Raw genomic sequence first — 24,807 nt, forward strand, 5'->3', positions numbered from 1 at the left:
CGAGAATGAATTTTCTCATGTACCAAATGACAATCTGGCTCGATGTGTTTGGTACGTTCATGAAAAACAGTATCAATATGAAGAGCAACACAATTATCACAATGAACTGGCATTAGAAAGCAACGGTCAATGCCAAAATCATGGAGGAGATACTTTAGCCATTGCAATTCACAAGTGAGAGTAGCTAGAGCCCGATATTCGGCTTCAGCAGAAGATCTAGCAACAGTTGGTTGCTTCTTGGATTTCCATGAAATGGGACTAGAACTAAGGAGAGTGAAATATCCAGTGGTAAAGCATCTGGAGTTGGGACAACCTGCCCAGTCAAAATCGCAATACCCTGTTATAGTAAGGGAACTAGAAGTTGAGAGGAATGTACCCATGCTAATAGAGCCTTTGAGGTATCGTAATTAGGGGTGTACTCGAGTCGAGCCGAGCCGAGTAGTAAAATGTTCAAGCTCGGTTCGTGTATTTGACTGTCGAGCTCGAGCTCGAGCTCGAGCTCGTTCGAGTAATTGTCCACTTGTTCAAGCTCGGCTCGTATAAGTTTGAAAGAGCTTGAGCTCGAACTCGAGCTCGCATTGTTTTAAGCTCGTTTATCAAAATACTTCAAATTAAAACTTTCTAAATCATCAAAATACTTCAATGATCATTTGTCACATACAATAATAATGATTAATGATTTATATTCCGATAATTTTTTAATGGTTGATATTTCATGTACAAGTTTCAATACTAATACGTAATTATGTACTATACTATCATAAAAGCATGTTAAACGAGCTGTTCACGAGTAGCTCGTGATGCACTAAAGAATGTTCAAGCTCGGCTCGTTTATGTAAACGAGCTTGATTTTGAGCTCGTATTAAGCTCAGGCTCGTTAATATTCGAGTCGAGCACGAGCAATAGTCGAGCCGAGCTCGAGCAGCTCGTTAAGAGCTCGGCTCGTGTACACCCCTAATCGTAATACCCGATGAGCTGCATCAAGGTGAGATGACCTAGGAGACCGCACGAATTGATTCAAATTATTCACCGCGAATGAAATATCGAGTCGAGTAACTGTTAGATAAAGGAGACGACTAATGAGGCGACCTTCACCGGTGAAGATGATGAAGTGGCGAGAAGATGATGTGGCAGAGAGAGGCGATGAGTTAGATGGGAGAGAGGTAATGACTAGTTAACGGTGTTATAACGGAATCTGAAAAAAAGGGGTCATCTGGGTATTTTTGATAAAATAAGGGGCTAGGCAGGAAACCGGTCACAAAGTTGGGGCTATTAGGGAAATAACCCAATTTTATATTATACATTTTCATGTACAAATCACAGTGGTATAGCCAATACAATTTCATCAAATCACCAGCATTGCAACAAAATGAAGTTTGGTTCACATGTCACGGTTATATGAAGCATTTCGGAAGGAGAAAAAAGGCAAACATGAAAAACAGAGACTAGATCTATACAAGGTTATTCAAAACAAATAAATAAATCTGAACGATTTCATACGATCACTATGTTTGTAGTAGTAATAAACATACAACAACTTTTCATGACAAAGAAGCCTGCAAATACTTATTAATGGCGTGGTTTTATTTGCCCTAACTAATGAATACAATTAAAACATGAAACGATGGTTTGAAAAAAAACACACCGACTTCAGACCTGCAAATATTTAATGGCAGTTTGGACGTCTTTATCACCTCTACCGCTGAAGTTGAGGACGACTTTAGTACCATTCAGAAGAGTTGGACAGAGCTTATCCAAGTACGCTAGAGCATGTGATGTTTCAAGAGCTGGAATTATGCCTTCAAGCCGAGATACTCTCTTAAACGCTGCATATGCACATAAACAACTGATAAATTTCTCGAAATTACCAAGACATAGATGATATCGTAAGAACGACTAATAAGAGACTCTAGGATAGTTAATGTATTCTAATATAAACAGGCAAAAGACTGTTTTCAGATTGTATGGTGAATTTGGTCTGGACACATGTCAACTTACTTCTACATCTTTTACTTACCATGAGATATACCAAGTTTGTCGATATGCAACTCAAAAGTCAAAACCAATTGGGAGTAAGTGAAGCTAGGACAGAAATCCGTTGCGTCGCCTCATAGTGCTTCAGACAACATAATGGGTTCAGCTACCACATTAAGTTATGGGCATCAAGCTCAAAACCAGTTGGTTAGCGGAGCGGCCTTAAATGTTTCATACTCGAGTTATGAGATTTCCTTAATCTATGTGGGACTATTCTCACAAATGAAGCACTTTTAGAAGATTTATAGATGATGTTATTTGCGCAGGATTCAGTGTCAATAACATGAATGTCATTTGCATAAAATATTTTGACAAATTACTAACAGAGCAGTAAACCATTCCAACCATAAGTAAACAAGTATACTATCTCAGTCTATTGTATGTGAATCCGCTTTCAGAATAGAATACCATCAAATGCAATTCACAGAAATCATAACGAAGAAATGCTTGAAACGGAAAGAAAAAAGATTTATACAGATTGACTATGTACCTTCCAATGCCTCTTCATCTGTGATGCTATAGTATTCAGCACGTCCTAAATCTTTCAGAAAGCTGTGTTCAGGTCCAACCCCAGGGTAATCCAACCTATATACAATAGAAGAGATATTAAGATAGGTTTTGACCCTGAAATACATAATATAGTGTAAAAGTCAAAAACCATAACAAATAAAAAAGATACTCTAAGTTCGATTTTACCCAGCACTTATAGAATGAGGTTCGATAATTTGCCCATCGTCATCCTGCAATAAATAACTCATAGCTCCGTGAAGAACCCCTACTTCTCCTTTTGTTAGTGTAGCAGCATGTTTACCACTATCTAAGCCAAAACCAGCAGCCTCGACACCAATCAACCTTACTTCTTTGTCATCAACGAACTCATGGAAAAGCCCCATGGCATTTGAACCTCCACCAACACAGGCAACTAGAACATCTGGTTTTCCACCCCATTTTTCAAGTGCCTGTTTTCTTGTTTCCTTTCCTATCACTGCATGGAACTCTCTGACCATCATAGGGTATGGATGTGGGCCAGCAACAGATCCCAATATATAATGGGTCGATTCCACATTAGTGACCCAGTCTCTAATAGCTTCTGATGTGGCATCCTTCAGCGTGGCTGTGCCTGAATGAACTGCTCTGACCTGGAAGAGAAAAAATACTAGTTATGGACAACGTTACCAGATACTCCACTCCCCCTTGTGTACTGCGTACCCGATTTCCCGCGCCCTTGTTCATGATCAAGTACCCCAAATTTGGCATATCGTAATTGTTAGTCTAAATTAACCCAAATCCTTTTTAAAAATCTATAAGTTTGACTAGTTGGATAGTTACTACAAGCTTTTTTTATTAACTTGTTTAGATTTTAGGTTTTATAGAGATAGAATGACTGAGAGTAGGTATATCTGTTATATATGCATCATAAAGAGTATGAATTATTTAAGAAAATAGTCCAAAACGTACCGCAATTAAAAAGAGAGTACCTAAGAGGGACGCCATTAGCGTACCCAATATTCACATGGTAGCGAATCGCGTAGCGGTACCCGTACCACGTAAGGGAGTGATCCGTGTACCAGGTAACATTGGTTATGAACATTCACTATTAGCATGGTAACATAATTAGTTCTGAAACATCATTCCGAGATTTACAAACACATATACTAAACGGAAGAAATAGAACTACCAGACTTTGTTCATGGGTACGGTTTGGAGTCTATAGACCTCACAGGATCAAACGACATAAATATATTATGTATATGGACTATAAATGTACCAAATAATATAAGCACTAAAAGCAAACAAGAATAGCAGCAGGGCACTTACCTCAGCCCCAAGAAGCCGCATTCTGAAAACATTAAGTGCTTGTCTCTCCATATCTTGGGCACCCATGTAAATAATGCATTCTAAACCAAACCTAGCACAGACAGTAGCAGTAGCAACTCCATGTTGACCAGCTCCTGTCTCAGCTATAATCCGCTTTTTCCCTAAACGTTTTGCGAGCAAAGCTTGAGCAACAGCGTTATTAATCTTGTGAGCACCGGTATGATTAAGATCTTCCCTTTTAAAGTATATATCTGGGCCTTCGCCAGTGGCAGACTTATAATGTTCTGTTAGTCGCTCGGCAAAGTAAAGAGGGGTCTCTCTACCCACATAGTCTTTCAAGATTTCAGCTAGTTCTCTCTACAAGTAAACAAAATTAACACAGAATAAAGAATAGACGAGCACGAGCATTGCTACTCATAAACAGCAATCTATTATACATACACTCACAAATCCGTCATTTTGAAGTATGCTAAACAGAACTAGGGTTTCGCCGACAACCCTTGACTAGAGTGCTCCTGAACTTGGTTTTTGTCCTCCAGATTTCTAGGTTTAGCCAACAACCCTTGTCTGGAGAGGTCACTAACTTGGTTTCTGTCCTCCAGGTCTCATTCAAGGTGTTCCGCGGGTTCCATACTCCATTAAAAGTATGCTACCAATTAAAAAAAAAAAGTCTAGGGTTTCTTTGATACTTTTGATTTGATACCAACCTAGACTAAACTTTTCGCCTTTGGGTTTGGTGAGCTTTCAGTTTATTGTTGAAGTAACCATTACAACAATAGAAGCTTAAAACCCTAATTTTGTTTGAACCATACACCATTAACTAGGCAAAATTTACAGGTTAAAGCTGAAGTTGGCGCCAAAATTGCCCCAAGACATTTCAAATATAATTATCTATAAAATCCATGTTAGACGGATTACCCATAACCCTAATCAATCAAGAGAGGAACAAATGACCCTAAAACCCTAAACCAAGTTTTCTGCTGAATCTGATTTCCTCCTCTCAAGCGGTCAAGCCTAACCAAATAATTCAACCAGAAGGAAATTTCGAAATCTAAATTCACAAACCTGAAAATCATCGTCCCCAGCGAGAGCTCGGAAAGCTGTTTCAAGCTCAGAGAGGGCGTACATTAGGGTTTCTGGTACATATTTCCCCCCAAATTTGCCAAACCGACCAAACGAATCGGGTCTCTGCAAAATGGTCGACATTTTCTCTTTCTCGTCGGTTTGAATAGCTGAATCTTTAGTTAATGCACAAGAAATTGAAGAAACTTTAATGGGAGAAGGAATCACAGACAATTTCTCGGAAATGGGAGAAACCCTAATAGGATTAAATGAAGAAAGGTAGGGTTTATTGATAGTATTAGAAACAGGGTTTTTGCAGAATGCCATTTTTGAGTCAATTTTAGAGAGAGAGAGAGAGAGAGATGTCTGTGTTTTAATGGAGGAGGCAAGCAGAAAATCTGGTTATTTGGTAATTAGTGAGAAAATCTTAAGGAATTTGCCGACGTGGTGAAATGACTACTGCAATTTTGTCTAGCGTGGCACACTTGGATATGAATCAAGATGACGTGTTAGACTTTAATCTTTAGGGAGTGTCTATAGGCGCCCCCAAATTACTCTTGGCCCGCTTCATTGTTCTCGCCCCCACCGACTCGGGCAGTCCAAAGGCACTCAGACTGTGTCTAGTCGTTTTTGGGCTTGAACAACACAGACTCGTGTTAGTCTGAAGCCCTTTGACTGTCCCAATTTGTGGACTTTGGACTGTCACAGTGGTCTCGGACTGTCCTAATATTTCCAGCGTGTTGTTCTGTGTTGAATATCCTAACAACATCTAATATAACTACCATATGAACAGAAGAACCCGAAAGCTTGAAGTCCCATGATCGTTGGCATCAAAGTCATGTGGAATGGACGGCTGATACGAAACAATCTTGCTATCGGAGCGTTCTATCTTGAGACTTGGTGCAATGAGTTAGGGTTTTCAAAGTAGAAAGGAAAAGGGAAGTAAAATAAGAAGAATGTATTACTTGGGTTCTCAAACCCTAACTCACTTTGTTAAATTACCAAAGTGAGAAACAGGGAGCAAATGGAGAGACTAGAGGGAAAAAGAAATAGCACGAAGATGAGGAGATGACCAAGGGGTTACAATCATTGAACTAATAAAAAATATATCCGTTAAGTCAATCTTGATTGACAAAGTCTTTATGTCCTAAAGTTACGGTCAAAAATAAAAAAAAATCATTGGAGGGGTTGAACTTGGTACCTTTGGATCATGGAAAAGCTTTTCTATGGCAAACTACAACTATAATTTGTTTGATATTTTTACTGTTAAGCCCTAATGTTGATATAATTTTGCACTTTTGTTTGGCCAGCGCTTTGGGGAAAGCTAAATAGTTTCCGGGGTGTGAAGACTTGGTCAAAAATTGGTCAATTTTGTTTGACAATTTTATTTAGGAGGAAAGCAAAATAGCTTCTCCACCTCAGCTCTCTCTCTCTCTCCACCTCACTTCTCTCCCTCCACCTCATCTTCTCTCTCCACCTCATCTTCTCTCTCTTTTGAGTGAGGCCAGTCGATGTAAACATACATATGATAAATATTTTCGTAATCCTTAGGAATCCCAACTATAACCGGTTTTGCATGAGTCTAGTATAATCTATTAACAGAAAATAAATTAGTTGACTAAAAACGTATAGTGAAAGAGTATAAAAGGAAGAGGATAACCTACCTTTAAGTTTTTATAAACAATTAAGTAAACTAATGTCAGTAATAGTAAATATTTGATGAAAATATATTTTTTCCAATTTATAAGGTTACAAGAGAAGTAAATGGCAAAAAATAAACCTTGATACCTAACATAAGCACAAAACTCTTTTGTTTGAGCCTTGGAAAATATGAGCGGGAACTTCAGGATAGTTGGTTCCTACATGTAACAGTTCCAAAGTTCATGAAGTTAAATGACAAAATGCACCATCTTTAAGAAATGAAGTCAAAGTTGTTACCACAAATTCAAATATAAATAACATAACCTCTTAAACATATTGAACGTAACAAAGACATGGAAGAAAATATATACTCACACACACACTTACAGAGATTAATGCAAAGATGAAGAAGATTATCCAAAAAATCCAATTGCAATCGGGAGAATATTTTCAGAATAGTCTATCTACAATATGGGATCCACTACGCCAAAAAATACATAATGTTGACAAGAGTGTTTGGATGCTTTCATATTGCTTATACTACCCAACTTAAAATCAGTAGCGTACCTTCCCTAAGCCATGTTGATATCACGTAATCATTAGATAGTTGATATCTACTACTTGTGAGGAAAAAAAAAGACGAATATGATATCAAAAGAATGTAGTACTGTACTACTGTTATATATAAGGTATTCATTTCATATTTAGAAATGAATAAACAGAAAAACAATGGTTACCTTGTCATGGATTTCAGCATGTCGAGCTGGAAAATCCGATTGGTTAAGTAGAGCAGTTATTTGTGGAGCCTATTGTTGGTTGAGATGATACCTGTCAATGACATAACATTTTCGTTCTTAAATTGCATGCCAAAGCGGTAGCACCCCTGTATAAGATACATTATCGATTTAAGATACATTATAATGATAATCATATAATAAGATACATTATCGATTTATGGCAGAGCTATACACAAACTACAACATGTTAGAAGATACATTTTCAGCAGTAGCACCTCCTGTAAAACTAAAATTAATAAAATTGTTATCAACAAACATCGAGCATCTACAGATCGACCTATGCAAGGGTTTCTTTAGAAACCAGTTTCTGGAACAGATACAAACATATTCTACTTCACGAACAACCAAATATGAGGTCCAAACAATAACACATACATTTTTGTAAATTGAGGTCGCAACAGTTTCTTCAAACATTAAACCAAAGATTATCCAGATCATATTAAGCAATATGTATGTCCTTTAATTGAAAGTACTGAAGCAGAAAAACTACGTCATTGGTTTCTTGATTTTCATTAAAACATTTCTTCAAACATGACCTAATTCTACTCATTCCAAATCTACGGCCAGGGCTATATGTATGTCATTAGTTTCTTCATTTTCGTTGAAACATTTCTTTAAAGAGGATATGAGCACAAAAAAGACTTAATTCTACTCAATCTAATCCTAAGGTTAGGGTTATATGTAGACCAATAATTCTAGTGAAATATACTTGTTAGTGGAATTAGCATAGTGAATTGAGGTACTTATTTGAAGTTCCTAAACAAAACAAAGTCAAACTACACCAAATAGTTGATAGTAAATAAAACTTGAGAGTATAGGTACCTATTATAGCTGGTATATAATGAAATATGTTTGCCAAAATATCAAAATGGAGAAAGCTTACTTGCAGAGAGATGGGTGAAACATTTAATCAAAATAAGAAGAAAGCATATGTGGATCTTTGTAAATATCAATGACCAAGTCAGTTAATGAGAAGTTTATTAAACCCGAAATGGAGAAAGCTTACTTGAAGAAAGATGGTGAAACATTTCATCAAACATGAAGCAAGCATATACGGATTTTAGTCAATACCAAATAAGCAATTCAGTAAATGAGAGATTCGTTAAATTGAATATCAAACTTAAAGAAGCTTACTTGAAGAAACAGGATCACCAAACTCCATGAACAATTCTTAAATCTCAAAAATCTTCACCTTTGTTAGTTTCATATTCACAACTGAAAGAACAAAACCAAATGAGCAATAAACACGTAAAGCAAACCCATACCTAACCTTGCAGTAAAACCAAAAAGAAGAAAATGAACTAAAGATGAAACTGAGGACATAAAATCAAGAGGAAAACTGACCTAACATGAAAGAGATAGAGAGAAACGCTGAGCATGGAAATGAATCGAGAACTGGGAGAAAAAATGAAGGGGAATGAGGAATCGAGAAGTGGGAGAGAAGAAGATGAAGGGGAATGAGGAAGATGGACCGAAATTGGGAGGGGAAGGGTTTTGGGAACAATGGACAGATGATTGGATTGACGGGCTCAATTAAAAGAATTGGTGTCAGATTGAACGAACCAGATTAGATGAGAAACAATCATATTCAATAAGGTGTCCTGCTCAAATGTCCACGTAGTTGTCCAAGTAAGCACAGTTGCGCATTTATTTTGTCCTAATCATCAAAACCCACTCTGTTTTGTTATATAGATTAGTGGCTTAGATTAGATGATTTGTTTCTTTTCATTGAAGTAATTAAACAACTAAACTCTTGTCTGATATCTAATATTAACAAAAGATTTACCCTTTTTTAAAATCAAAGTTTTGGGACATTGTTGTTCTCAATATTTTAGATCTAAAATATGCATTCTATGAAATATTTACGGTTGAATATGATGTAAGTTATGTGAGCGTCGACTGTCAATATCTATATTACAAAACACATTGGTTGTGACTAGGACAAGCTGACTAGGACAAAAAAAAAATTGCCAACTAGATTGGAAGATGATACTTTGTATTTAACACTCAAACATCACTTTGTATTTAACCCCCCATAATTGCTTAGATGTAATGGCATTCCATAACTCTCTCAACTAATGGCATTCCTTAACCTAGTCAATATAATGGAACTTCAACTAACAACTTCTCCTCCATAAACCCCCATAAGTGTTCTCACAAAATTCTAATGGTATTTAAAATCTCCTCTACTCATCCAACAACAAATAAGTTATAAAGTGGTAACAAGAATTTTTTGAAGTTAATTCTTGTTTATTGTGTGATGTTATATTTACATGAATAATTTATAGCCTTTTCTCCCTTAGACTTTTGTATTTCAGATAAATTTTCTTCTATTTCTTGTTTAATCGAACTAGATGCATTTCTATATCTATCTAATTTGTAATGATTCGACTGTTATCTTTGAACTTAATCATCATTGTAATATCTCTTACTTTAATTTACCTCTCACCATATCGCTCCCTAAGTTCTTCAATTTTGACAAATTTAATCAGACAAATTTGAAAAATTTGTTAAGACCATACTTTTACTTTCTAAAAAGAAGTTTCTGTACGTTCAAAGTTAATTAAAATTTAGTTGCCAACTAAAATTCATGAAAATAGACCATCAAAATATATTCTACCGTCACGCAAATTCATCTGGGTTACATGTTTAATGAATTTGGTTGTGCTGGAAGCACGGGCAATACCTAGTAATATTACAGTTGAAGACTTGAAGTAACAAATTAAACAGATTACACAATCACTAGTAATTTGAGTTTTTTTAGTTGAAAGATAGTAATTTGAGTCAGGAGATGAAGTATAGCAAGACTAGTTCCTTATACGAGGTCTCATCGTTCAAATATTTTGACTTTGCACCAATGGTGTGTTTGGTTGACGGAATCATGAATCCGCGGACAGAAAAGAGAGAGATCCAATTACTCCAACCCTTTTTGCCGGTAATAGAAAGAAAAGAGAGAGATGAGAGGGAAGAAGAAGACAGAAGGAGAAGAAGATCCACCCGGTGACTTTTTGTCAGATGGGTGAATTTAACCCTCAAAGATAGCAGTGCCTTTAACATATTTTGGTCAAGTAGATTGATCAAGTCAAACTAGCAAAATACATCGCAACTAACAAAAATGTTGGTAGCCGTCGGGTATCAGATATTTATCGGTTCGTTTTAGGACTTCTTATTTAATCGTGTTTAAGACTAATTAGGAAGGTTATACTTCATTCCAAAAATCAAATATTTTTGGTAGAATCTATAAAATAAAATATTAATGAATGAGCTTTTAAAATTTACGACAAATTTGATTATTGTATATTTTAGGTTGCTATAAAATTTGTTATTAGATAATGTTTCATTATTGATTAAGAATGTTATGTAAGTAAGAAATTCAATATGACATGATTAGAACATAATTAACACAAAATAAGTAATTGGGACCTAACAAGTACTGGAATATTTTCAGTTATAATCGGGCAATACCCTTCGGGTATTAAATTCTTATCGAGTATGAAAATGAAGATCCATAACCGGCATACAATGTTCTGGTTTCGGTTCGGTTCTGGATAAATGGGCACCCATTGCCACTTCTTTCATCATTTTCATGTAAAATGTGTACGAGTACGCTTGATAGAATTGTTTGTGCCCTAACAATATATTGTTTGATGGGCTTATAAGTCGGGCTTGGGGCGGTTAATTTTTCTTGGGGTACCGGGTTTTCCGGCGTTTAAATGTAAGAGCATCTCCAATGTAACACTCAATCTTAGAAACTCTTCTCTGAGTGCCTCAATGTCGCATATGATTTTTAGAGTTTTTCCTTAAACACTCTCTCCAATGCAACACTCTATTTGGACCTCTAAGATGACGTGTCGAGGGTGTAATAAAGATATCTCAAGAGGACACTCTAGAAATAGAGTGTCCTCCTGAGATATTTCTAATTGTCCAACTCATCAACTTTAGATTTTCAACCAATAGAAATCGAGTCTTCTATATTTTTTAAATAACTATTTATTTATTCACAAAAATAACTATGACACATAATAAGTTTAGAGTTTTGCATTGGAGACAAAAAAAAAAGAAAAATTAAAATCTCTATGGAAATTTGAAGAAGATAGATTGAAAAGAGAAAAATCTAAAAGGATAGATGACGCACAATACATTTGTTGCAACAAAAGATGAAATAAAAAATGAAGATGAAAGATAAAGATCAAGAAAAAAGATGAAGATCTAAAGAAGATGAAGACAAAACAAGATGAAGATTGGAAATACTTACATTTAGGAAGATGAAATATTGAAAATGATGGAGATGATACATTAAACAAGATGAAGATGAAATCGTACATGTAGTCCTAATTTCCGGCGAAGCAAACTTTTCGATTTAGTCTCTTAAATCCCGTTATGGTGGAGAGAGAAATAAGGGAAGAAAGACAAAATAAAGTGAAGGGGAATAAACTGAAGAAAATGGTCTAGTTAATAAAAATTTTGGGTCTGCTTGCCTTGGGGTAGAGAGAGAATAAAGTGAAGGAAATGTTTTTGATATATATGGAAGGGTATTTAAGGTATTAGGGAAAATTTGGGATGGCTAGAGATGAGAAAATGCACATTGAGATCCGTATTTGGGTTTGATCTTTATTTATGTTTAAAAAAATGGGTTTCTTGTGAAATATTAATATACGAGGGTATAACCCGTGCCCGTTGGTCACGGACAATTTTGTAAAATGCGCTAAGTGAAGTGCGTATTAACCGAGAATATTTAGATACCACATCATAAGAAACCGATTTTAGTTTAACACAAACTAATTTTATAAACCAACAAAAATCTAGTAGCACAAAGTAAACTGTAACTGAAATTTAATCAAAAGCTTTCAACGTGAAAATAATTTAAACTGATAAGTTTATACATCTAAATGTTCCAAATTAGAAACAGATTGTGGGTTAGACTGTACTTTCTCCAAATGCAAGAATAAAGGTGTCAAGCGGGCCAGGCTTCCCGCACCCTCAGAACATGCTTAGATTGGGCTACTCGTGCAGCCTGTGAATCTATTAGGGACCGACCTGTTCAACCTGTACTTGTTTAACAGTCGAGCGATCAGGTTCGGCAGGTCCTGCAGGTCCTGCTAACTTAAAGATACCTAGAACAATGAACCTTAAAGTCATGAAAACCAATCACAACCATAAACGTTTCAGAATAAGGTGAATATAAGTAACGCAACTATGAATCGAGAGTACAAACTGTTGTTGTGTCATCATTATTTAGCTTGTATTATCTTAAGAGTAAAGAAAAAGAAACAGTAAAAACTAATCGAGGTTGATAACCTTTGATACCATGTGTGAAAATTCTCTTGCACCGCGCATTAACCTATGTCGTTCTCTCTGCACATAATCTAGACGAATCCTCCCATAATCAATCAAGTAGTTTAAGATCTGCAGAAAATTTAAAATGTAAGTGGGCGAGTGTGAAATAAGAGTAAAAAAGCGAGAATATATTAATGAATTCACTAATAGGTTCAACAATAAATAAAATGCAAAAGAGTCATCTAGATTATGTGCAGAGAGAAAAGTTAGGCCTAATTTTACATGTACAAATTTCTCCAAATATAGATGGAACATAACAAATTTCTCCAAATTCAACAATTCATTCAAACATAACTGGTCAAATACATAATACATGTACCTAAGTCATAACGGAATCTAAAACTAAATTCTTCAATGGGTTTGAGATCGAATATAAATCTGATCATTTAAACAGTGATCCAGTTAGGAGTTAGAAGTTGTTGATTGAAGGGATTCAGTACAATAAATAAACTAGCACCTATCAAGTAAGTTACCTAATTTTAGATTGGGAAACAGTACACCACAGTATCATCTTCATGACATCATTTTTTAAGTTCTAATACTGAAAATGAATGTTCATGAGTATTCAGGTTTAACTAACAAACCCACTTTCTTGAAATTATTGAAACTTAATATATAGATTCTATACATATTCCAAACGAATGATCTGTATTTCGATGTTCAAGTTGGCTTTTCATGAAAAACTAAAATAATTATTTATACCTGTTGTGGAATCGTGTCAATTCTTGAATCTCCAGGTAACTCACGAACAAATGAATGATCCCTGTTTGGATCTTCAAGCTTTATATAGATTAGTTAGCTAGGAAGCCTTAAATCAAAAACCTAAATATCAAAATTTTAAAATTTCAACTGAGAGATGGCCTAATTAAAACTTGTATTTTTGGGGCCCTAAATCAAAACCCTACATCGAGTGAGAGTGAGAGAGATAGAGAGAGAGAGAGAGAGGTAACATTGGTCCCAAATTCTTAGCTTCAATTAAACAGATTGCAACATAAACACGTATCACCCACCCATAATTGATGAAAAGGGAAGCAAGTTGTTTTTCGGTAACATTGGTTCCAAAAAATAAAATCAGCTAGATGCGCAAGTGGATAATGCAACAAAACAAAATATAGATCAGGGGTCGAGTTCGGGGGAACCAAATATTATTTTTTTTACCTGGTTATCAAGCTCAGATACATACACGGTCCTATAAATTATCTCTTCTCGCTCGGCTATACTCGTTCTGTTTTCATTCCCCGCCTCCCTTAGCTAGTAATATTCTTCTTCTGAAAAGCAAGTGAAGTACTCAAATCACAAAACTTCTATATGAAAAATAAGAGAATCCATTAATTAACATGATGTAGATCAAATCAGAGCGCAATATGTCATTTGGGCCACAAAGGAAGATAGAAATCAAGAAAAGAAAAGAGAATCCATTAATTGGCATGATATAGATCAAATCAGAGCGCAGTATGTCATTTGGTGTATAAAAGAAGATTGAAATCAAGAAAATAAAAGGATGGAACTAATGATCACCTTTCCTACACAGTACACACGACCTAAACTACTGTTCAAATAAAACTAAACCACTGTTCAAATCTATATGAGGCAGAACTAACTCAAATAAAATCAAATATATTGTGTTTGGGATTTATTAAAAAGAGACCGAAAACCAAGATTCTTTGTATATCCGAGAAATTGTTCTGAAGAAAAATCTTGAAATTCTTTTCCATGGGATGAAAATTCTAATGGAAGTTCGACAAAAAAATGCTTTGTTCCATAACATAAGTGAAAATATGTTCGAAATGCAGAACGGGTTTAATGGTAATAGTATACATAATCAACCTCAGTGACGGAGAATAAGTAAGACCCCCAAAAAAAAGAGTGGAGAAGATTTACTCGATTGGCGCATTGATGCTATATGGGGAATTGGCTATGGTAAGCCATGCTACTTATGAGTCTTCCCCTCAGAGATTTACCCGATTCGTGTGGACTAACTTCTTGCCCCAACTTAATACTTATCAAAACAGCTAAGAACTTTTAACTGCCACATCGCCAACCAACTTAATACTTAATGAAAACAGGCTTCTTGATCAGAAAAAACATACCGATTAAAGCTTCTTTCTTCGCCCTCAATATTACGAATCCAATAGCAGACAAACCTCCATTGAGCAAACCACTTGTGTCACTAAAAGACCGCAGTTAAAAAAAAATAAGCAGATAGAAAAAGAGATTCACTAAAGAAATTCACAATTTAATGAAGTAGAGTTTTCACAACTTAATGATAAACTCACTTCAATATTAAACATAAGATTTGGAGTAGTGTAGGAAACATGTATGAATCGGTTCCATTGGTCGACCGATCCTGATTCACTTTTAGATTGAAATTTGTGCCTTTTAACTTGAAACATACTGAGGACTACAATTCAATTCCCAACCACCCACCTCCGATGTTATAGCCCTTTAACATCGGTGATGTTATAGCCCTTTAACATCGGTGATGTTATAGCCCTTTAACATCGGTGAGTCCATTTCTCAACCAAGGTGTCCATTTATTGTTGAATCGGTGAGTCCATTTTCCAAATTCACAACTCCTCTTCCCTCAATAGTGAGAACACGCATGGGGGTTTGGTAGATTGATCGATCGACTCAATCCACGATACTAAATCTGTATATGTTCTGGCCTTGTAAGCTTAATCAAATTATAAAATTAAGATTACTAAAAGCATAGGAATGAACAGAATGATGAATGAAAATAAATCATTATAATGAAAATAAGAATCCCTAAATTGATTTCAGGTAGTAGTAGGTAATGAACATGGAATCATGTAATAGGAAACCCTAAATTGATTTCAGGTACTCTTGTGGTATTGATTTCAGCCCTAATGAGTTTTTGTGTGTGCAAGAGATAGAAAGAAAGAGAGAGATCGACAGAGAGAAAAAGATACCTGGTGGTCTTTTGTATTTCCGTTCTGATTTACTGGGAGATGAGGGGTTCCGTGATTTTCTTTTGCTTCACGATTTTCTCTTGTATTTCCATTATGGAACCCTAAATTGATTTCAACTACTCTCTTGCTTCATGATTCCAACCCTAAATCGAGTTTTGTGTGAGAGAGAGAGATAGGAAGAGAGACGTGGAAATACATTGATAGAGAGAAAGAGTTGATAGAGAGGAGAGACCATGAGATGAGAGAGAAGAAAGAGGAGTAGCGTGAGAAATAGGCGGGAAAGAGATGTTGGCCTGTTGGGAGGGAGGGAGGGAGGGTATTTCAAAATGGGGCCTGGTTTTGTAATTGAACTCATTTTTTGGGGTTTTGAATAAAAACTAGGGTTTTATTAGTTACTTGTCAATTGTCATTGAAGAACCAGTTTCGTTCCTCTCTCGATTGATTGTCTTCCTCGTTGATCTCTAACAACAATGAGACCGAATCTCATCTCCATAACCAGACGGTATTTCAGATTATCCTCCTCCTCTATTTCTTCTTCTTCTTCTTCTTCTAATTGTATTTTTCACAGTAGAAATCATGCATCATCATCATCCTCCCCTTTGTTTAAAAACAGCAGCTCTTCTGATAACTCCTCCTCATCAGCATATAATAAAGATGTTACCTTTACATCCTTCTCCTCCCCCCCTTCAATTCTTTCTTTCTATATCTCTGTCTTTAATTGTGTGATTGGTGCTCAACCCTTCTTCTCCAATGATTCAAATTTAGATTGGGATGAAAATGGTGGTCCCATGACTGACTTCTTAACCACATTCACTTGGATCATGAAACGTGAGCTTATTGATGACTACCCAGATACTGATAAAGAAACCATTAATGCTATGCTTTTGATTATAATATCAGAGTTGGAAAAAGGTGGACTTGTAAAATTGCTTGATTTAACTTCTGATCATAACCCATCTCAATATTTTAATCAAGATTTGTGGGAAGCAATTTGGGATGTAAGTAATGTAGTATTTCGTATTATGATATCTGCTAAGGGAAATTTTAATGAGACTAGTATTCCTTCTAGTTATGTTGGTACTATAAGAAGAGGTACTTTGAGAGAGATGATATTCAAATGGAAAATAGCTTATTTGCACGAATTTGAAGAAGAAGCTATGAAAGCAGCTGGAGAGACAGTTGAGAATAATAATGTGGAAGAAGAGAAGAAGAATAAGAAACCTGAGATTAAGTATTATATTTATGGTCTTGATTTATCAGATCCAAGGTTTGCTGAAATTATTGATCGAATTCATGAAGCGGATAAGCTCATTACCCCTGGAAAACCCAAGAAGATCAATGGAAAATGCAAACTGGTTCATGAAAAAATATTGTCATTGAAGACTGAGGAGGAAGATTTACTACTATCTTCACTTTTGACTGAATGGACTGAGATTCTTCAACCCAATAGGATCGATTGGCTCATTTTGCTTGATAACATCAAACAAAGAAATTTGGGTTTATATTTCAAGGTCAGTTGCTGCTTATCCCACTTTTTTGTTTCTCATTTTTAACCCATATATAGTTTTCATTGATATGTTATATATTGCTGTAATATTATGCGAAAACACTCAATTGCTAACTTACTTATTGATATTTCATGTGTGTAAACTTATACAAGATAGAACGTATATATATATATCTACTTCTGCCTTGTGGTGCAGATGGCTGAGCATGTCTTGGACGAGGATTCTTTCCAAGCAAACAGTCGCGACTACTTGAAGCTCATGCACGCTCATACCAATGATAATCGATTAGATGATGCCGAGAGAATTCTTAGGAAGATGACTGATAAGGGTGGTATCCAACCGGACATCCTCACATCCACTATCTTGGTTCAAATGTACAGCAAGACAAATAATGTCGAACGTGCGAAGGCAGCTTTTCACATCATGACTCGAGGTTATTTTCCACCTGATATTAGAACCAACAAATCGATGATCACGACTATATTAAATGCAACCCAAAGGACTGATAACAAGATGCATTTTTTAAATATGCAACCCGATTTGGAGTCTCGGACGTTACTTGTCGAGGCCCATGACCGAGCTGCTGGTGATCCAGAACAAGCAAGACGCAACATCGATGATATGATTAGATTGGGTTATAAAAGACAAGTTCGTGATCCAGAACAAGCAAGACGCACCTTCGATGATATGATAAGAATGGGTTACAGACCAGATGATAGGTGCACTTCAAGCATGTTTGCAGCTTATGGAAACAAGAAACTTTTAGATAATGCCTTGATTCTATTTATAAAACTTGAGAAGTATGGGGTTGTGACAGAGCCTTCTGTGTATAGTGCCATGATTGATTGGTGCCGGGAGCGGGAGCTAGTGATTGATGAAGAACTTCTGCGGCTGGTGAATGAGAAAGGAGATACTCCTCCTTTGAAAGCTGTGTAGCTGGGTCTCAAGGGCCCAAAATCTCGGGTCCCGGCTCTCTCTCAGAGACGATACTTGGCCGAGACACCGAGTTGGGATTTGGTCTAGAATATCGGGCGTCTCGGCCGAGACAGACCGAGACAACATCTTTTAATTTTTTGAAATTTTAAAATCTAACTGTATGGAGTACTATTTATTACCTTCTTAACTACTTATTGTATTCTTAATCAACATAAGTTAAGTAGCAATAATATTTATTACCTTCTTTACTACTTATTATACACTTAACAGACCAAGACAGAATTGGCATACTACTTATTGATACCTGTTGTAAACTGTCACTGATACGCGTTACCCATGGTTTTGTACTGTCACTAATGTTATTACTTTTTTCAAGACAATTTCTATTCATCCCTCTAGTCTTTTGCCTTATGTAGCAACATATCACTTGAGTTGGAGAAAGAGAATGGTGAGAAAATATATTTCGGTGATATGTAGCCACATCAACGAAGGGATGGGAGGGATGAATTCTGTCTGTTTTCTTATCAGTAGAATGTGTTAGAATTCACCCAATTACCCAATATGCCTCTAAGATCCAAAAGGAGGTTCTTAATAGGGACAAATAGCCCACTCCACCACCAAAATCGTTATTATATCTCTCAAATTAACGACAGATTGAATACGGCTGCATACCCTTGTAGCTGTTGATGACACCATTATAAGCATTTAACTCATCCCCCATGGATGGGCCCAAGAACAAGAAGCTCATGGCTTGATTTGGGAGATGAAGAGGATGTGTAATTCCATCCCATTGCTTGAGTTTAGGTAAGGAGGATGTATTTCCCATTGCTCAGAGAGGGCGTACATTAGGGTTTCTGGTACATATTTCCCCCCAAATTTGCCAAACCGACCAAACGAATCGGGTCTCTGCAAAATGGTCGACATTTTCTCTTTCTCGTCGGTTTGGATAGCTGAATCTTTAGTTAATGCACAAGAAATTGAAGAAACTTTAATGGGAGAAGAAATCACAGACAATTTCTCCGAAATGGGAGAAACCCTGATAGGATTAAATGAAGAAAGGTAGGGTTTATTGATAGTATTAGATATAGGGTTTTTGCAGAATGCCATTTTTGAGTCAATTTTAGAGAGAGAGAGAGAGAGAGATGTCTGTGTTTTAATGGAGGAGGCAAGCAGAAAATCTGGTTATTTGGTAATTAGTGAGAAAATCTTAAGGAATTTGCCGACGTGGTGAAATGACTACTGCAATTTTATCTACCGTGGCACGTTTGGATATGAATCAAGATGACGTGTTAGACTTTAATCTTTAGGGAGTGTCTATAGGCGCCCCCCAAATTACTCTTGGCCCGCTTCATTGTTCTCGACCCCACCGACTCGGGCAGTCCGAAGGCACTCAGACTGTGTCTCGTCGTTTTTGGGCTTGAACAACACAGACTCGTGTTAGTCTGAAGCCCTTTGACTGTCCCAATATGTGGACTTTGGACTGTCACAATCAGTGGTCTCGGACTGTCCTAATATTTCCAGCATGTTGTTCTGTGTTGAATATCCTAACAACGTCTAATATAACTATCATATGAACAGAAGAACCCGAAAGCTTGAAGTCTCATGATCGTTGACATCAAAGTCATGTCGAATGGACTGCTGACACGAAACATTCTTGCTATCGGAGCATTCTATCTTGAGACTTGGTGGAATGAGTTAGGGTTTCCAAAGTAGAAAGGAAAAAGGAAGTAAAATAAGAAGAATGTATTACTTGGGTTCTCAAACCCTAACTCACTTTGTTAAATTACCAAAGTGAGAAACAGGGAGCAAATGGAGAGACTAGAGGGAGAAAGAAATAACACGAGGATGAGGAGATGACCAAGGGGTTTAAAACAATCATTGAACTAATCAAAAATATATCCGTTTAGTCAATCTTGATTGACAAAGTCTTTATGTCCTACAGTTACGACAAAACATAAAAAAAATTCATTGGATGGGATGAACTTGGTACCTTTGGATCATGAAAAAGCTCTTCCATGCCAAACTACAACTATAATTTGTTTGATATTTTTACTGTTAAGCCCTAATGTTAAATTAATTTTGCATTTTTTTTTTGTTGAAATAAAATTAAGAATTTTTTGATGAAAGGCCCAAATTTTGGGCCCAAATACAAAAAAAAACCCAACAAGGTTTAATATCTCACCCAAAACCCAATAATCAAATAATAACTCATATCAAACCCAAATACACATCCCAATGTGCAATCCGGGCCCAACTCTTATCTCTAGGATTTCCTATTTTCTTTTAAACCCTCTTTTGCCCTCCTATATATATCCCTCAACTCTAACAACTCATATCTTTCTCTCTCCAAAATCTGATTTAGTTTCTCTCTCCAAAATCTTTTTCACTTTATCTCTCTACCTAAACCGATTTTGGAAACCCTTTTTTTCCACCTTCATCTATCTACAGTCTTCATCTCTTCCATCATCATCTTCGTTTTCACGTTTCTCTCTCTAATATTGTCATCATCTTCATTCAGTCATCACCTACATCTCCAAACCGAGTTACAAAACCCTTTATTCCTTCAGTCATCATAGAGATAAGCCATCAACTTGTTTGTTTCTAGACTCATCAACTTGTTCGAATCACCACATTCTTGTCCTATAAATCCAGGTAACTGTTGATGTTGAATCTATTTTTTATGATTTTTATGCTCTTTTTCTTCCTTCTCGTCTACTGTTCTATCTGTTGATGTTCGTTTCTGGAATGTCCGTACAGTTCTACCGCTGTCCGTACAATCTGCTTGTTTCTGTTTCAACTTTAACGTTTGTTTTAACATTTTCTAAAATGTCTGAACACATGGTACATGTTAAAAGTAGTTTTTCATGTGTTAACACATTTGTTTCATAGCTATTGAACTAGCAGTTAGACCAACATTTGATAGAATGATTAGACATTGCTTCAACATGTTATAGAATGATCAGACATTGCTTCTTGGACCACCTGATTATACCACATATTCGAAACAATCAGTATAATGTTATCCATCATTTTCACATAAACTCACACATTACGTATAATTCTACGACATTCTCCATGATAACCAAACATTCCTACGCATGTCAAAACATTATGCTCGGTGTTTAGACATTACACTAGATGTTCACACATTTGTTAACATTTTAATACAGTTTATGATACTTTCATAACATTCTATTCAATTTTGCAGTATGGAAACTGAAAGGTCACTTTCTACATCTCAAAATAATGAGAAGAAGTTAGTATGTGACTCATGGGGCGACGTATTTACGGAGATTGGGCAAATATTCCCCGGTGGTGTCAAAGCTTTTCGAGACGCTCTTGGTCGATATACCATTGCAACCAAGAACAACTACAAATATATCAAGAATGAACCAGGTCGTGTTACTGCCGTTTGTTCCAAACCCGGATGTAATTGGAGAGTGCACGGGGTTGCACCATTGGGCTGTAAATCCGTTTTTTTGTTGAAAGAGTACGAACCGAATCACGATTGTCTCGATGTTGTTCTCAAACCTGCGGATCCCAAGTTGTCTAGTAAACTTGTTGGCAGCCTAATGAATGAAGACATCAGAAGACACCCAAATTGGAGTACTGCTGAAGTTAAAGAAAAGTTTCAAGACGATTACGGTGTTGAGTTGACCTATTATTTTTCTTACGGTGGTAAGAAGGTAGCCATGGACAAAGTATTTGGGCAGGAGGGTGATTCCTACGCAAAGTTGAAGTGGTACGTAGATGCTTTGGAGAGTACTAATCCCAATAGCATAATTGATTTGCAAATCGAACCCACTACCAACCGATTTGTCCGAGTTTTTATTGCCCTTCACGCATCTATCCTTGGGTTTCAACACTGTCGCCCTGTGATCTATATTGATGGAACATTCGCCAAAACTCGTTTTAATGGCTGCATTTTGGCTGCGGTTACCAAGGACGGAAACGACGGTATGTTTTCATTTTCACATCACATGTTAACATTATAGCGTTCCTGCTAACACGTGACAAAATGTTAGATCATGATCATTATTGACGCGACATAGATAAAGATGCGGCGTAATTTACTGAAGTCATACCTCATTCCCAAATATGGGTTTACATTTCCAAAAATGCTTATACACTTTTGATTCATGCATCAACAGAACTAATTTTGTATTTCATTTTTTTTGGTTAGGTCTTTTCCCCATTGCTTACGCAGTTGTGGACATTGAGAATGATCAGAATTGGGATTGGTTTTTGCAAAATTTGAAATTAGCAGTAGATCCGATCAAACGTTACACCTTTATTTCGGATAGACATGCTGGAATTCTAAAAGGCGTGAAGAACGTTTTTCCCACCGCTCATCACTCATTCTGTGCTTGGCACTTACGATGTAATCTGAACTTGAGGATACGTAACGGGGCGCGCCAGTCACGTTATTTTCAGAGTCTTATGTTTACGGCGGCACGGGCATTACCCGAGAGCGAGTATCACGCAACCATTGAACAAATGGTTGAGATGGGTGGAACCAATGTCGAGAGGTTTTTCCAATCCCTTAATCCGGAATCATGGGCAGATTCCTTTTTCCCAGGGGATAGGTATTTTGTTTTCTCTTTTTCAGTTATTTTTTAACATTAATCATATCTTTCTGTTATGAATGGACATTTGTTCATGTGTTCCGTCAGGCATATACATGTGTGTACATTTCGCGCAATGTTTTAACACTACACGATCTTTTACAAGCATCCCATTTAATGTGTTTTCACAGGTATGGCGCCATCACTTCCCAACTGTCTGAGAGCTTCAACAACATGGTCAAGAAAGCCCGCGTGCTCCCTATTACAGCATTGTTGGATGCCATAAGACAGAAGATTATGAACAAGATGCGAAAGCATAGAGACGCTTCTATTGGATGGAATACATTTCTTTGCCCATCCATTAACTTGGAGCAACAAGCGAAATACAAAGTTGCGGAGACTTGGAGATACGTCGAGGCAGCCCCACTTGTTTATGAAGTATATTCTACTCCACGCCATTCCGTAAATCTTGGTACTCTCACATGCTCTTGTCGGCGTTGGCAAGTAGATTCGCTTCCGTGTCAACATGCAATGTTATGCATCAACAAGACTCGTGGTGATAGTACATGTTTTTTCGATCCGGTCTGGACCGTCGAGGCTTACAGGAACACATACCAACATTGTGTTTACCCCGTTCCAAATTTTGACGAACCATATACTTTTGATCCATTAACCAAGACTCTTCCTCCACTAGTTAGAAGGGCACCAGGCAGACCACGTACAACAAGGTTGCAGAGTTCCGGAGATGTTACCAGGAGGAAAAGAATATGTCGCAGGTGCAACCAACCCGCTTATCACAACAGTGCGACATGTCGAGCCCAACTGTAGTCTCATTTCCCTAAATGTTATAACATTCACCGATATGTCTCAACATGTAACAGAGTGTTGTTACATTGTGCTCAATGTTTAGTAAAATCTTTTTGTCTTTAGTATATATATTTTTTGTCTAGTGAATATGTGATAACATTCTATAAAATGTTCAGTGAATGAATCCTTACATGTCTTACTATTATTTACCATGTGTGATTATTATGGATTTTTTGAATACATTCGTATTAATTAAGGAACATTATTACATATTTCTGAAACATTTATCAATTTGTCTCAGCATTGGAAGGAATGTTCTAACATATCTGTGTATGTTCTTCCCTGAAACAAACTCTAAGGGGACAATGCATGTCACACATGTTGTTGAAGAAAAATAATAATATATTCAAATTTACTTCATATTGTTTTAACATAAACATCCCATCCAAAATCATTGTATGTTGTTAACATCCCAAAATAAGAGAATTTACAAACCATATTTGTTTGTAATCTAATCAAGAATGAAGTCGTTTCGGGTTTAGTGATATGAACATAACCCGTTACCTGAACAACTACTTCATTTTTGATTAAAAAAGATCCTTTACAAAAAAAACATACACAGGGGAAACTACTTCAAGCTCGGGCCATCCTCCAAGATATCGTATTCTCTTTCAAAATGTTGTGGGTTAGCTTGGCCCTCTTCCTTTGTGCCAGGGATACCCAATCTGGGTTTTCTGTACGCTGTTTGGGTCCTATTGTCGTGCAGTCTGCCACGAGCTCTTCAATTTTCAAAATGACAAACAGACCGCAATCCGGGCTGTTCAAGACACAAACCAAATGTTAAAGCATAATCCATAATGTGTCTACAGTCACAGACAATTCTGAAACATAATGTTAAATGAGACTAAATTATTAATAACTACGTGTGTTTTTAACAAATTGCTAAAAACATATAAGTTTTTGTTCCAACATTTCCAGGAATGTTGGAACAATTTCAAACTAATTAAAACATGCATCATAATGTTGGATCAAATAAAGAGTGAGAACACTTACTTTTCTCCCTGAGTAGGGAATTCTGGCTCCCCAACGACATCTGCATATTTTTGTTGGGTTCCAAACATTGTGAACCCAACTTCTTCCATTACATCCTCGACATATGCCGCGTACTCCCTGGCATTTTCGTAACAAGCCGTGACCTTCTTCTTGTCAAATGACATTGAGTCATAATGGGTCCACCTATGGAGAAATACATTGTATATCAATAGTGTCCAGTGCCCCCCCCTTGCTGCGTCCCCCGTTGTTGGGTGGCAGATTGGTGCACACACAAACAAGATCTCCGGTTTCCCAGCATTATTACTCAACGTGCGATTGA

General features: G+C 36.6%; 3 protein-coding genes and 2 long non-coding RNA genes across 9 annotated transcripts; 2 read left to right on the forward strand and 3 right to left on the reverse strand.

The window, feature by feature from the left end:
• Positions 1 to 1,475: 1,475 nt before the first annotated feature.
• Positions 1,476 to 5,387, reverse strand: LOC147536319 (tryptophan synthase beta chain 1-like). The gene is made up of 5 exons (XM_086640836.1): positions 4,918 to 5,387; positions 3,853 to 4,209; positions 2,731 to 3,173; positions 2,525 to 2,619; positions 1,476 to 1,826 (listed from the first exon to the last, which is right to left on the reverse strand). The coding sequence occupies exons 1-5, from the start codon at positions 5,239 to 5,241 to the stop codon at positions 1,651 to 1,653; spliced, it is 1,395 nt and encodes a 464-aa protein (XP_086496962.1). The 5' UTR covers positions 5,242 to 5,387; the 3' UTR covers positions 1,476 to 1,650.
• Positions 5,388 to 6,866: 1,479 nt separating this feature from the next.
• Positions 6,867 to 8,902, reverse strand: LOC147536320 (uncharacterized). Its single transcript, XR_015225320.1, has 4 exons — positions 8,697 to 8,902; positions 8,487 to 8,567; positions 7,293 to 7,383; positions 6,867 to 7,172 (listed from the first exon to the last, which is right to left on the reverse strand). It is a non-coding gene; the product is annotated as an uncharacterized LOC147536320 (long non-coding RNA).
• Positions 8,903 to 12,113: 3,211 nt separating this feature from the next.
• On the reverse strand, positions 12,114 to 16,674 carry LOC147536321 (uncharacterized). Of its 5 annotated transcripts, none has more exons than XR_015225325.1 (8): positions 15,620 to 16,354; positions 15,182 to 15,339; positions 14,966 to 15,132; positions 14,780 to 14,859; positions 13,848 to 13,957; positions 13,392 to 13,469; positions 12,651 to 12,758; positions 12,114 to 12,466 (listed from the first exon to the last, which is right to left on the reverse strand). It is a non-coding gene; the product is annotated as an uncharacterized LOC147536321 (long non-coding RNA). The 5 variants fall into 5 exon arrangements; XR_015225324.1 differs by having other exon boundaries at positions 13,392 to 13,511; XR_015225323.1 differs by having other exon boundaries at positions 13,392 to 13,511; positions 15,182 to 15,363; positions 15,620 to 15,912.
• LOC147536322 (uncharacterized) lies at positions 15,253 to 18,312 on the forward strand. Its single transcript, XM_086640837.1, has 2 exons — positions 15,253 to 17,130; positions 17,323 to 18,312. Exons 1-2 carry the CDS (start codon positions 16,090 to 16,092, stop codon positions 18,061 to 18,063), a joined length of 1,782 nt encoding a protein of 593 aa, XP_086496963.1. The 5' UTR covers positions 15,253 to 16,089; the 3' UTR covers positions 18,064 to 18,312.
• Positions 18,313 to 21,180: 2,868 nt separating this feature from the next.
• Positions 21,181 to 23,582, forward strand: LOC147536323 (uncharacterized). Its single transcript, XM_086642462.1, has 3 exons — positions 21,181 to 22,020; positions 22,247 to 22,649; positions 22,820 to 23,582. Exons 1-3 carry the CDS (start codon positions 21,273 to 21,275, stop codon positions 23,454 to 23,456), a joined length of 1,788 nt encoding a protein of 595 aa, XP_086498588.1. The 5' UTR covers positions 21,181 to 21,272; the 3' UTR covers positions 23,457 to 23,582.
• Positions 23,583 to 24,807: the final 1,225 nt, after the last annotated feature.

Source organism: Eschscholzia californica, unplaced genomic scaffold (genome assembly GCF_041429995.1).
Source record: "Eschscholzia californica isolate CP2 unplaced genomic scaffold, dmEscCali1.0.p SCAF_5, whole genome shotgun sequence".
Lineage (NCBI taxonomy): Eukaryota > Viridiplantae > Streptophyta > Magnoliopsida > Ranunculales > Papaveraceae > Eschscholzia > Eschscholzia californica.